General features: G+C 36.8%; 1 protein-coding gene across 1 annotated transcript in view; it reads right to left on the bottom strand.

Annotated features, from left to right (window-relative positions):
* Nucleotides 1-14,106, bottom strand: part of LOC112046162 (endoribonuclease Dcr-1) — a 62,434-nt gene that overhangs the window by 40,346 nt on the left and 7,982 nt on the right. The window contains exons 8-18 of the mRNA XM_052890278.1: nucleotides 12,537-13,912; nucleotides 11,130-11,245; nucleotides 10,581-10,685; nucleotides 9,093-9,222; nucleotides 7,085-8,292; nucleotides 6,257-6,413; nucleotides 5,666-5,771; nucleotides 3,380-3,498; nucleotides 2,652-2,757; nucleotides 1,480-1,624; nucleotides 571-687 (exon numbers count right to left, since the gene is read on the bottom strand). Coding sequence (XP_052746238.1) covers nucleotides 571-687; nucleotides 1,480-1,624; nucleotides 2,652-2,757; nucleotides 3,380-3,498; nucleotides 5,666-5,771; nucleotides 6,257-6,413; nucleotides 7,085-8,292; nucleotides 9,093-9,222; nucleotides 10,581-10,685; nucleotides 11,130-11,245; nucleotides 12,537-13,912 — 3,685 coding nt within the window. The remainder of the gene's footprint in view (nucleotides 1-570; nucleotides 688-1,479; nucleotides 1,625-2,651; nucleotides 2,758-3,379; nucleotides 3,499-5,665; nucleotides 5,772-6,256; nucleotides 6,414-7,084; nucleotides 8,293-9,092; nucleotides 9,223-10,580; nucleotides 10,686-11,129; nucleotides 11,246-12,536; nucleotides 13,913-14,106) is intronic.

Here is a 14,106-nt window from a genome sequence, read left to right as displayed (position 1 = left end):
CCCCTACCCCTATCCTACCTTTCCCTACCCCTACCCTTATTGAAATGTTTATTTTGATGAAGATTATTAGCATGAGTTAAATAAATTGTGTTTAAATATAGTCCAAAAAAATCTAAAGTTTTAAATAAAAAAATGGTTGTTGTGCCTCACTTGACATGGATAGGTATAGTGTGTGCGGACTTTTTTGTAGATATTTATGAGATCTACAACTAATTAGAACATTTTATGGTTCTATCTTTTATAGTTTAGGCAGCGTACGCAAAATAACTTACTTTTCTGGTTAATTTTTTACACCTTGTGTCCAAAAAAACCCAAATATTCTACGGAACCCTATTTTTTTCATAAATAAAATTTAGCCTACGTTACTTGTGGATAATGTAGTTTTCGAATAGTGAAAGAATTTTTAAAATCGGTCCAGTAGTTTTTGAGCCTATTCATTACAAAGAAACAAACATACAAACAAAGTTTTCCTCTTTATAATATTAGTATAGAAAAGACCTATGTAAATGTGCCATATTCTGGTGAAATAAAAATTGATTGATTGATTGATTGATTGATTGATCATCTCACCTGCGTATGAGTCTGGCGCGACGCGGCGACAGTCGCACGTCGGCGTGCGCGGCTGCCTCCACCGACACGCGCACTTCGCCGCTCCGCGTGTACACCGGGAAAGCGGGGATCTGTAGCCTGTGACAAATAGACAGACATCGCATTATATATGACGACCTCTCAGTTGGCTGTGGTTCTTAACAGAAAGGTAAAAAATTTGATTTTCAGCGCTGGTCAGTTTACCAGGATCTGATGATTAAATACTAGGGGATAATCGGAGAGGTGGCCAGTACGTTTTTTTTCAAACACGGATCTTTCATTAGTAATATGTTGTTATTGTTAATTATAAGTATAATTTTGTCAAATCTAAAGTTAGGTTAAGTTATCTTAGAACATAATAAGATCCGTTTTTGTACTACGTACGTTCGGAACCCTAAAAACACTGAAGTTGTTTGATAGGCAGCGTAGATGCCGTCACGCTGCCAGTCGCGTTAGTGATTTTGTGCAATAATGTTTTGTGTTGTATTTATTACTGATAATGTTTTGTGTTGTGATTATTGTTTATCATAAATTGTTAAGTGTGGGCATGGAGAAAATATCGGGCAGGGAAGGTGTGTTGATGCATTCTATAGAGATCCCTTAAACCTACTCCCAAAGTCACAAGTCCTGGGACCTGCTCGAGGTGTTTCCTCTACCACAAAATGATGGTACAATCACTGTCGCTACTACCTGTCACTGTAACTCACTGTAAATACTCACTGCGTGGGCTCCCTCCTCGCCATGAGCACGCCTATGGCTTGCGGCGCGTTCTGTGGCGCGTGCAGCCGACGTCCGCGCGTGTTGTAGCGTTCTGGCAATGCGCACCACAGCCGGGACACTATCGCGTACAGCGTGTTCTGTCTGTCTGTACATTGGAGAGTAAATACTCACTGCGTGGGCTCCCTCCTCGCCATGAGCACGCCTATGGCTTGCGGCGCGTTCTGTGGCGCGTGCAGCCGACGTCCGCGCGTGTTGTAGCGTTCTGGCAATGCGCACCACAGCCGGGACACTATCGCGTACAGCGTGTTCTGTCTGTCTGTACATTGGAGATAAATATTATTAGCAAAAGGATCAAAAGTGGATTTAAAAAAATATGAGAAAACAAAGGTTTCACAATATTTGTCAGGACAACTTAATTAACAAATCAAACTGTAACCAAATCAAACCCTAGAATGGAAGAGAATGACCTTGAGTGAAGACACGCCCTTGTGAACGTTGTTTGTAGGGTTAAAGGTACCTTTGACTGTTCACTCCCCTTTTCCACTCAAGTCACTCTCCCCGCCTATCCCAAGTAACCCATAAAGAATTACACAACAAGAGATGTGGACGGCTTGAATGCCACGAGCATTAACGACCACGAGCACACTGAAGCCGACTGTACGACGGGCGCCTTATATCGCAAGTCGTTCCCGCCAACCGATCGTTACCCCTCTCTGAATCCCTAGCGTCGGCACAAGTCAACACGAGACCGAGCGACGTCACATCCGTCCCAGACTACTATTTCCGACAATATATTATTTATTATTACAATATATTAATTATAACAATTGACACCGCGGGAAAAATGCTTGCGTGGCGTAAATTGTGCAGCCCAAATAGATCAAAGTCTATGCTAAGGGCTAATCACAAACTGAAAAATATAGCAAGTATATACAGGGTTCGAATCCGGTCCGGGGCATGCACCTCCAACTTTTCAGTTGTGTGCATTTTAATAAATTAAATATCACGTTTCTCAAACGGTGAAGGAAAACATCGTGAGGAAACCTGCATACCAGAGAATTATCTTAATTCTCTGCGTGTGTGAAGTCTGCCAATCCGCATTGGGCCAGCGTGGTGGACTATTGGCCTAACCCCTCTCATTCTGAGAGGAGAGTCGAGCTTAGCAGTGAGCCGAATATGGGTTGATGACGATATATAGGGTGTTACTTTTTGTGATGTACAAAATTCTTTGGGTGCTTTTCTATCGTTAATAGAAAATTAAAAAAAAAATCGATTTCTGACTCTAAAACTAAGGAGACCTGTATCTGTAGAGCAGTCGTTAAAATAAGTAGATTATTGAATACCTTTAGATTCTCCCAGGGTGACTGGGTCGTCTATCGTCGGGGTAGCCTCTATCTCCTCATCCGTAGTGTCTATAATCGCTTGGCAATCCGTGAACGCCCACGCTGTCTGTGAATAGAAAACAATCTACTAAAAACTTCTTCTCCATGCCCACACTAAACAATTTATGATTAATATATATATACACAAAACATTATCGCACAAAATCACTAACGCGACTAGCAGCGTGACGGTGTGCACGCTGCCTAACAAACAACTGAGCTCAAATCATCAAATACCCTCTTATTTATACCATCACTGTTGTAACAACTTCACAAAAATACCTCCTGGAAACCTGCATACTTTTCTCAATTCTCTGCGTGTGTGAAGTCTGCCAATCCACGTTTGGGCAGCGTGGAAGACTATTAGCCTAACCTCTCTCATTCTCGTGTAAGGAGTCTCGTGCTCAACAATGAGCCAGATACGGGTTGTTGATGATGCCCATTTAAGGCCTAAAGTCAGTCGTTTCTTTGCAGATCCCCTAATGATGATGATCATGATGACTATACAACTTATTTATTTATTGGGTTTATAAAGACTGCGCGGGTGTGAAGTCGTGCGCGCGGGGTAGAGGAAAGGACTGCGCTGGTATGAAGTCGTGCGCTCGGGGTGGGGGGGGGGATCGCTACCCCCTCCCGGCCCGCGCGGATCATTGGGAGTGTTACGAACGATCTTGCCAAGCTATACATACCCGTTTGAAGTAATACTGCCTCCGTTTGGTGGTGCCTGGTCTGCCGCAGTCGCTGGAGTCGGTAGGTTCGTTGCAAGTCACATTTGTCTCCAGTTCAGCTGCCTTGAAGTTCTCCTTGCCTGCATACATTAATTTAAATATATTACAACTCTAGAAATATGCCATAAACATATACTCAGAGGCAAAATTATCCGCCCACTTTAATTGTGCATCTGAGTATAATTTCACAAACAAAAGATTTTTTTTTTTTATTCTTTACAAGTTAGCCCTTGACTACAATCTCACCTGATGGTAAGTGATGATGCAGTCTAAGATGGAAGCGGGCTAACTTGTTAGGAGGAGGATGAAAATCCACACCCCTTTCGGTTTCTACACGGCGTCGTACCGGAACGCTAAATTACTTGGCGGTACGGTAGAATTACTAAATACATTCCGCTGTCACGTGACCAAATATTTTTTTAGAGTTTCATTTAGCAAAATTGTCAAGTCAACAAACGAGTGGGAAAAACACGAGAAAATGTATTTCATCCCGGAAAAATCCATGGTTCCCGCGGGTTTTCTGAAAATATGAATTTTGTGCAGACGAAGTCGCGGACGTGAGCTAGTAATATTATATTTTCAATTAGCGGACGCCCGCGACTTCGTCCGCGTGAAATTTAGTTTTTCACAAATCCCGCGGAAACCATGGATTTTTCCGTGACGAAAAGTAACATATATGTTAATCCAGAGTAAAGATAAAATTCGAAAAGATATGGATAAAATTCGAAGCGCAAGCGAGACGCCGAATCATGACTTTCACGTGAGTGAAAAGCACGGAGCGATTGACGCGCGACGCAAATTTTATTACATACGCCAAAACCATTTTTACCTAATTGCAAGTAAATTAAACAACATAACGTAAAACAAAATTGCCATGTTCAAGATATATACCTAATTTTCAATACAAAACAAATATTTAAGAAAATAAGTTTGCTTTTCCCGAGATTGAAAGCAAAATGTGAGCAAAACATGTATTTTTCAAAAAAAAATAAACTATCGAGAAAAGTTTTACAAATTGTGCATTTTGTATAGTCATAACGAAGCTAACACTTTGAAATATCATTTACCCAAATATCAGGCTCCTAACTTTTCCAGAATCTGAGATCCAGAACCATTTGTAACCACCAAATCACATATTGCACACTCTTAAGTAGTAGCAGCGTTAAAGAGTGACAAACATCCATACAAACTTTCGCTTTTATAATATTTGTAGGTTTCCTAAACACTATTTCAACGTTAGCGTTTAGCGTTATGGGTGATAATTATGTTGTAATTGATTTGATTGATTGATAGGCTACAGAAGGTTAATGCGTGCCTCTGTCAGGAATCCAATAATAAACCAAGTGGATGAACTAATTAATATTTATTAACACACACGAATAATATAACTTTGAGATACATGAAATAAGCGGACTGGTTACAATGAATAAACTAGAACACGAGCGTTGGTAAGGACGAGTTAGGAACGACTGCCTTAACTTAACATCGTAGCGAACGTTCTTACAGAAAATGTTTACATAGCAGTTTGCCTGCTTAGGGTTCACTGCAAACGGTATTTACGATTGAATATAAGGCACGCTACAAGCGTTTCAACTTCCTGGGCCCTCGCACTTCTAGGAACACACTACGATCTTGTAGGCAAAACGTTTTAGGTAAGATTAGGTGTAACAGTCGAACATATTCAGAGTCTTTTACTATAAAAGCAGCTACACTTTGGAATGCACTCCCAGATCATATTAGACGGTCAAAATCCCTATTTTTAAAAATCGTGTAAGGAAACACTATCTATCATTGTAATATATATGTGTTTATTATATGTATGTATGTAGTTTGTTTGTATGTATGTATGTATGTATATTGTATGTATGTATGTATGTATGTATGTATCTATGTAGATGTAGGTGTATGTTATGTATATTTCACGTTTTGCTGTTTTTATCATAATTGTGTACAATTGTACGAAGTATATATTTTTATAATGTGGAAATATTGAATTATAGTGTTTTTATTTATTTATTATATTAGTTATTATTATTTAGTGTATATTACCTATAATTTATTGTATTGCAATTTCCCATCTGACAGGATGTTTAGATTATTTATGATTAGGTTGCCTGGAAGAGATCACTATTAGCGATAAGGTCGCCTTTTGCCTAAAAGTGTATGTGTTCTATTGTTATTTTCTGTTTTGTGCGATAAAGTTGTTATAAAATAAATATTTCCTACAAATTAAAGGTATCAGCTTACCTATCGGCATCAGCTGATTGTCCAGTTCACCAGACTTGTGCAGTATCCGACAAGCCTGCAGAGCTACCATCCTTCTGGCTAGCACTCTGGTAGGCATCGGGTGACCCTGGGGAAAATATTCACTGTGTGAGCAAAGTAGCCTTTTCCACACTAGTTTTGAGCCAAAAAAGACCTACTTTCATTAATGGTAGCTCCCAAAAATATTCAATTTAGAAAAGCCAATTCACTGTGTTATTTATTTAAAATACCTTGTATGTGTGCGCAAAATCGACTTTTATTCACTAATTTTAACATAACAAAGACCACTTATAGGCTTTATCTATGCTACTACGCTACAAAAAAACGCCATATATATATTTTTTTAAAGTTAGCTTTTGACCACAATCTCACCTGATGATAAGTGATGATGCAGTCTAAGATGGAAGTTTCGTTACTTTCATTTTAACACAAAATTACTGAACCGATTTTCATGAAAATTAAATGGGACTAAAATCGGTTAAGAAAGACGAAGTTATGAGAGCAAACATAAAAAAAAAACAATCGCGAACCTGCTCCTTTTTTTTGAAGTCGGTTTAAATAATGCATACTCACAACAATATTATATTTGACGGGACAGTTGAGAGGCATCCTCAAAGTGCAAATGTATGCGGTCGTCATCTCGCCGTGCCTGTCCGGGAGTCTAACCTGTTCCGTCCACCACTGGGGCGTCAGCCGGGTGAACGTGTCGGAGGGTAGTTTACCGCAATACCTAAAAAAAACAGTTCATTAAAAAAAAATATGTTAATAAAATAAATTACGAAGTTGTGAGGGAACAAGCTGGGAAGGGAATTGGTCAAAATTGGAACAAAACTAATATTTTAGGGTGGCAACATTTGATTTTGTTTGTTTTGTTGTTACGATCTTACTCAAAAGTACTCTACCGATTTTAAAAATTATTTCACCACTAGCAGACGCCCGTTTAGTTTTTCACAAATTCCTCGGGAACCATGAACTTTTCCGGGATAAAAAGCAACTTATGCGTTAAACCAGAGTAATATCTATTTCCATTCCAAATTTCAACGAAATCGGTTTAGTAGTTTCGGCGTTTAAGAGTAACACACATCCATACAAACTTTCGCGTTTATAATATTAGTATGATGAACAATTAAAAGACTAACTCTAAAAATGAAGGACTTTCCATACAAACTTTGAACCCCTATTTCACCCCTTTCTATTTTTATATTAGGGTCAAAAAGTATCCTATGTTTTGCTCCAAGGTTCCATTTACGATCATACCAAAATTCATCTTGATCGGTTCAGCCGTTTAACCGTGAAAAGGTACAAGACAGACAGACAGAGTTACTTTCTCATTTATAATATTAGTATAGATTACAAAGCTTATTGTTTTTATAACAATAATTATAATTAAATCAGTCTTACCTATTAATTAATGCAATCGCTGAATTCAAATCCACGCTCGCTACTTCATCCGGTTTCTTGCTATCACTTACTTTATATTCAAACTTTATGTTTTCATATTTTACATTTTCTTTTCCATTCGCTTCTTTTTCTACATCACGAAATTCTTTAAATTCTAGTTTTTTGTTACTTAAATCCTTTATTGAATCAATTTTTTGATTATTAACATGTAACTTATTTGTGTTATCTTCTTTGACATCGTTATTTGCAATCTTAATACCACTTTCAAATTCATTTAATATTCCGTCTTTCAGACTAAGCTTTTCTTCTGATAAGTTTTTGTCATGATTTACTTCATCAGTGTCAACTTTTAACTCATAGTTACCTTTTGTTGTTTCATCTTCATGATTTATTTTATCTCTATCAACTATTTCCTCATGATTTTCTATTTTTGTTACATCTTCATAGTCATTGATTTCATTTATACATTCTTTTACATTAACGTCTTTCGTGAGTGTTATTTCCTTTTCATTTGTTTCATCAATAACTTTATCATATTTGTCTGTTTCATCACGGATTATATGATTATTTCCTAATGCATTGTCATTGTTACATGTAATATCATTATTTACAACGACAAAAGCATCAAAATCTTTGGTGACTTTATCCTCTTTATGTATTCTAACTCTATTGTCTTTTTCATTACTTAAACTATTATTATTGGCAGCCATAGTTTCATTTTCATTATTAGCTAGAACATTACTATTATCCACAACGTGTGGTTTATCACTAATATTTATACTACTTTGTATATTACAATTTACTTCTTCATCTATATTTATATTTTTAGTATTAACTTTAATAGCATTACATAAGTTATCAAGTCCTTCACTATCGCTTATATTATATTTCTCATTTAATTCTTTATTTACATAGTTAAAATTATCACATATATTTACAAATTCATCTTTAATTGTATTAGCTGCCATTTTATTAATATCTTTTCCTTCTATATCATCCGCTGCATTGGTAACTTTATCTTTTTCATGATTTTCATCAATTTTATCACGATTTTTATCTAATATCCGTTCTTTTTCGTGTTTCCGGTCATTTTGTAATATTGCATTGGGTGTATATGGTTTTACAACATGAGCTGCCAAATCCGCGTGCGTTTCCTCTTGTAATGGGGGTTCGTATTGTATGCCGCAGCCGCATTTCCTAGTTATTATCTGTAGAAATTAGAATATGAACTTAGAATTAAAATATAGAATTAGAATATAGTCTTAGATTTAGAATATAGTTTTATATTTAGAATATGGACTTAGATTTAGACTTATGACATAGATTTAGACTAATATTTAGAGACATTAGTGCAGTTTTAAGGATTTTTATATTTACAAGTAGTTTAAGTAAACTTTTATTTATTTTCTTTCTTTTTTAGGGTTCCCAACGTACGCACAAAAACGGACGAATACGAAGATATGTAAAACTAGTTGTCAAATTAAACAAAAAAGAAACTTGTCGGGACGCTCAACAGAAGTGATAACTTAAACCTGCACCAGTATACGCGAGAGAAGGGGAAGCCAGTCAGAGTGGCGCCGTAACGCGTTACGTTACGAAGCTGTTTACCCGTATTTTTTCTAAGAAGTTATCACTTTAAAAATAAAAGGTATACGCTGCTATAACTCACAACTATGGATCAAGATCTATAATCTCATCCTGGGTCTTTAGTCATGACCGCGTTCACTTGGAGCTGTCGCGTATTTTCAAAATTCAAATTATGTAATTTCAAATATTAGTGATTTTAGAATATCAAATCTACCAGTCAGTAATATATTTATAGCCTCAATAGCTCAACGGTAAGAGCGGTCGGACTCATCACCGAGGGGTGATGGTTCGATCTCTGCCCGTTGGTCTATTGTCGTACCCACTCCTAATACAGTCTTTGTCGACTAGTTAGAGGGGAATGGGAATATTAAAAAAAAGAGGCAAATGTTTTTTTTTAAAAAAAAAAAAAAAGAAACGATACCTGATCAAGCTCCTTGTAGACAGCGAGGTTGTGAACTAGGGCCTCCCTGGAGGCCTCGGCGGATGCGAGCAGCGCGACCGAAGCCCGGGGGGCTCGTGCCCGGCCTCGACAGAGCCCGTGTGAACGGTACCTGGAAAATAAACATCATCATCATCATATCCGCCGATGGAGTCTGCAGGTCATAGTAGAGGAGCCGGAGAGGGGATTTTTGCAATTACTCAAGCAAGGCAGATATACATAAAGTACCTTGCACGTTGTTGAGTACCTCCACCAAGTATGCGCCCATAATATTGGTGGGTACGTTTAGGGCAACCAAAAAAACTAACTTCAGAAATCCTCAACCAGAACGTCAGATATGGATAACATAGGTTAGTTAATTACTAAAAGGTGTGCATTTCGAAAATCTAGTGATTTGAGCGTAATTAGCGTTAATGTAATGGAATGGGAGGGTCCCAAAGTTACAAAATAAAACCCTAACTAATATTTTAGTTCTCGAGTTACGAACGCGAATAATTTTTTTACTTATTTTGAAGGAAATAATCTCACAATTAAACGCTAAAATTTTCTGACAATTTCATTAAACGAAAGTAATAACAATTGCTTTTAAAGTGTGTAGTTTTTTTTCCACCGCTAAAAGCGAAAAAAGTAAATAAGCATTTATTCTTCCTATCATTTAATCTACCAAATGCAATCGGTCCCCTTGACGCTTTAGTAACTGCAAATTTAGCACCCCGGGCTCTCCTACTATAGGCCTTTTGTATGCACTTCCAAACATCACGATACTGAGCCGCCTGCATCCAGCAAATGTCTGCGACTCGCTTGATGTCTTCAGTCCACCTGGTGGGGGGTCGACCAGCACTGCGCTTTGTAGTGCGGGGTCGTCATTCCAGCACTTTGGGACCCCAACGTCCATTGGCTCTTCGAACTATGTGCCCCGCCCATTGCCACTTCAGCTTCGCAACTCGTTGAGCTATGTCTGTGACTTTGGTTCTTCTGCGGATCTCCTCATTTCTGATTCGATCACGCAGGGATACTCCGAGCATAGCTCGAAAATAAACATATACTTAAATTAGGCGCTATGGTAGAAGATCCAAACATACATATATACCTTTATTTGCTTTGCTTTCTTTAAAAATAAAAGTATAAATTGCTAATCATTTTACATTTAATAATAATTTATTTTAATTACCTAATTTGTTCCTAAATGAATGACAGATAATTTGATTTAAATTTTTTTTCAAAAATTGGTCATAACGGAAGGTTCTATTCCTGTGGGAATGCTGACATAAAAATGTAGCCTCAAAATAAATGTAACTTTCTGTTGGTATTTACCATAATCTCTAGATCTACTGAACCAATTTTCAAAATTCTTTTACCACTAAAAAGCCACGTTATTTGCGAGTATCATGAACTATATTTCATCCCCGTATCCCCACGGGAACGGGAACTACGCGGGTGAAAGCGCGGGGCGTCAGCTTGTATACTTACGAAGGGGGTACATCCCATCTAACCACTAGGTTACATCTGGGCAGGTCAATGCCCTCTTCTAGTACAGAAGTCGCTAGAAGCAAGTTGCACTCGTGCATACGGAACCTAGAAGTATAAAACATTCATCATCATCATCATTATCAACCCATATTCAGTTCACTGATGAGCACGAGTCTCCCCTCAGAGTGAAAGGGGTTAGGCCAATAGTCCACCACGCTGGCCCAATGCGGATTGGCAGACTTCACACACGCAGAGAATTGAGAAAATTCTCTGGTATGCAGGTTTCCTCACGATGTTTTCCTTCACCGTTTGAGACACGTGATATTTAATTTCTTAAAATGCACACAACTGAAAAGTTGGTGGTGCATGCCCCGGACCGGATTCGAACCCACACCCTCCGGAATCGGAGGCAGAGGTCATATCCACTGGGCTATCACAGCTTATACATATAAAACATTATATTACAGCAAATAGACAAAGAGTCCGAGTTTGTAACGAGATTGGGTTTCTCCTTTAAATAAGTCATGTGTGTAATTTTTTTCAACTTACTTCTTCAGCACCTCCTCTTGCTTCTTGCCCTCCTTCTGACAATCTCTCCCCTCTCCCTCGGACGCGCAGTACTGGGCGCATAGGTGCGACAAGGATGGACGACTGCGTGACATGTCCTGTAATTTTTTTTTTTTTTCTATACTCTACAAGTTAACCTGTGGTAACTTACCATCAGGTGAGATTGTAGTGACTACAATCTCACCTGATGGTAAGTAATGATGCAATCTAAGATGAAAACGGGCTAACTTGTTAGGAGGAGGATGAAATCCACACTCCTTTCGGTTTCTACACAACATCATACTGGAACGCTAAATCGCTTGGCGGTACGTCTTTGTCGGTAGGGTGGTAACTAGCCACTGCAGAAGCCTCCCACCAGCCAGACCTGGACCAATTAAGAAAACCTCAATGGGCCCAGCCGGGGATCGAACCCAGGACCTCCGTCTTGTAAATTCACCGCGCATACCACTGCGCCACGGAGGCCGTCAAATAATTTTACACAATATTCTACACTAAAACGCCTTTCGGCCATGATGGTCTATATTTCAACTGTTTCATGACGTCACATTCACAAATCCTTCATCCTTTAGTTTGACGTTCACTACATCAAGTAACATGGTGACGTCACAAAATGGACGACAGCGTTTTTGACGTTTGGAAACTTTTAAACACACATGATTTTTTAATCAAGTTTCATAAGAAATCTTTAACTTTTAAACATACACGATTTTCAAATTAAGTTTCATAAGAAATCTTCAACTTTTAAACACACACGATTTTCAAATTAAGTTTCATAAGAAATCTTCAACTTTTAAACATACATGATTTTTTAATCAAGTTTCATAAGAAATCTTTAACTTTTAAACATACACGATTTTCAAATTAAGTTTCATAAGAAATTTTTAACTTATTAATTATTATTAATCTATACTAATATTATAAAGCTGAAGAGTTTGTTTGTTTGATTGAACGCGCTAATCTCAGGAACTACTGGTCCGATTTGAAAAATACTTTAATAGCCCATTTATCGAGGAAAGCTATAGGCTATATTATATTTTCAAAAAAAATAGTGATCCTTCCTGAAACTCCAATAATGTAACCCAAGGTGTATAAAAGTTTTGTTTACATGGTGTGCGCTGCAAAAACTATTGATGTTAGAATAAAATAATGTACTACAACTTTGCAGAACACATAATTTTGTATAAAAATGTCGCGACAGCATATATCTATCTTCTATATTTTAGCAGATATAGTACCTTTTGTACTATAATAAATTATTTAAACCATACACTAAGGTTTACATCATTATTTACTCAACTAAACTTAAATCATTATCAAAATGAATTACTTAATAATAAAAAGGATATTATAGAAATAAGATTTGCATTTTTTAAAAATCGTGTCACTTACCACAATCATCATGAACATTATGTTGGCAATCAACGCATCCTTCACAAACACAATCCCACACAGTGCATCCGGATTCTGCTGTAGCTGCAGCATCTTCGTAGCATTGTTTCTCTGCACCCTCCCCCTACCTCGCACCCTGTGACGTTTACCCAACCCCACCCTGTTATCACCCACCTTATCACTATCATTCACCCGTGCACTATCAGTTTTAGTTCTATCCACAATCGTTACACTATCATTTTCTTTTTTATTTCTATCTACAATCAAATCACTATCACTTTCTCCTTTAGTTCTATCTATCACTCCATTATCACTTTCTGTATTAGTAATGTTTTCACTATTTTCTTTAGCAGTAACTTCACTTGCATTATCATTTTGTTTTTTATCAATATTAATCTCACTAATTTTATCATCATCATTGTGTGTTTTAGCAATATTTACATTATTTTCACTAACTTCAACTGAATTGTCATTATCATTCTGTTTCTTGTCGATGTTCATTTTAATTTCCCCATTTTCATTTGAATTGTCATTATTTTCTTGTTGCTTATCGATGTTAAGATTATTCTCACTATATTCTTGACTAGTATTTACATCATTTTCACTAACTTCGCTTTCAATGTCATTACAATTAAATTTCTTATGAATATTAACGGTATTTTCACTATTTTCCGGACTGTCATAATGATTTTTAAGGTCTTCATTTTTAATATTCTCTTTACTAATAACAGTTTCTTCAACTTTGCTGTCAGTTTTATTTCCGTCGCTATCGCTCTCTTTTCTTTTAACACAACTACTAATTTCAAAAGTACAATCAATTTCATTCAAGTCTTTTAAATTAGCCTCATAAGTATTCACTTTATCCTCAATTTTATTACCTAGAGTTACAAAATCACATTTCTCTATAGCATTTAACAGTTCATCAGTCTTAGATCTTTTCATCTCGTTTGTTTGATTTGTATCATTTTTATTTATGTTTATAACGTCATTCTTTTCTTTACTATCCTCAATAGTTTTTAAATCAGCTGTATTTATATTCTGTGGAACATTTTTACTAACACTTTCACTTACTTTAGTAGTATCAATATTACTTCTGTCAGATTTACTTTTAGCATCGGTTTCCTTAGAGTTTTCCGGAGGCTGGAACTGTTCTAATATCTCTGCTAATCGGAGAACTTTAGGTGTAGACAATGAAGTTATTTTCTCCCAATCCGATGTATATTTTGAGAACAGTATGTCTGCATAACACCTTATTTTAACAAACACAGAGGTGCATAGGCATAGTAAGAGGAAATGTCTCTCATATGGAACCTTGATTTTTAGTTTTTCCAACTTTATTAGTAGTGAAAACGCTGCTTTATCAGCTGCATATGGACCTAGAAATGAAACAAATAATAATATAAAGGCTTCTTTATTTCCTGTTGTGTTTTAACTATGCGAATTACTATATTTTTCAGGCATTTTTATACTCCTTTTTATTCACATTCATTGTATACAACAAGACAAGAGCTGAGAAGTATGAAAAATTGACTTTTTTAAAAATGGCTTTAGCCTTAAGTTAAGGGACATA

Source organism: Bicyclus anynana, chromosome 27 (assembly GCF_947172395.1).
Source record: "Bicyclus anynana chromosome 27, ilBicAnyn1.1, whole genome shotgun sequence".
NCBI lineage: Eukaryota > Metazoa > Arthropoda > Insecta > Lepidoptera > Nymphalidae > Bicyclus > Bicyclus anynana.
The sequence above is the reverse complement of the archived record's forward strand: the minus strand, read 5'-3'. Positions and strand labels throughout refer to the sequence as shown.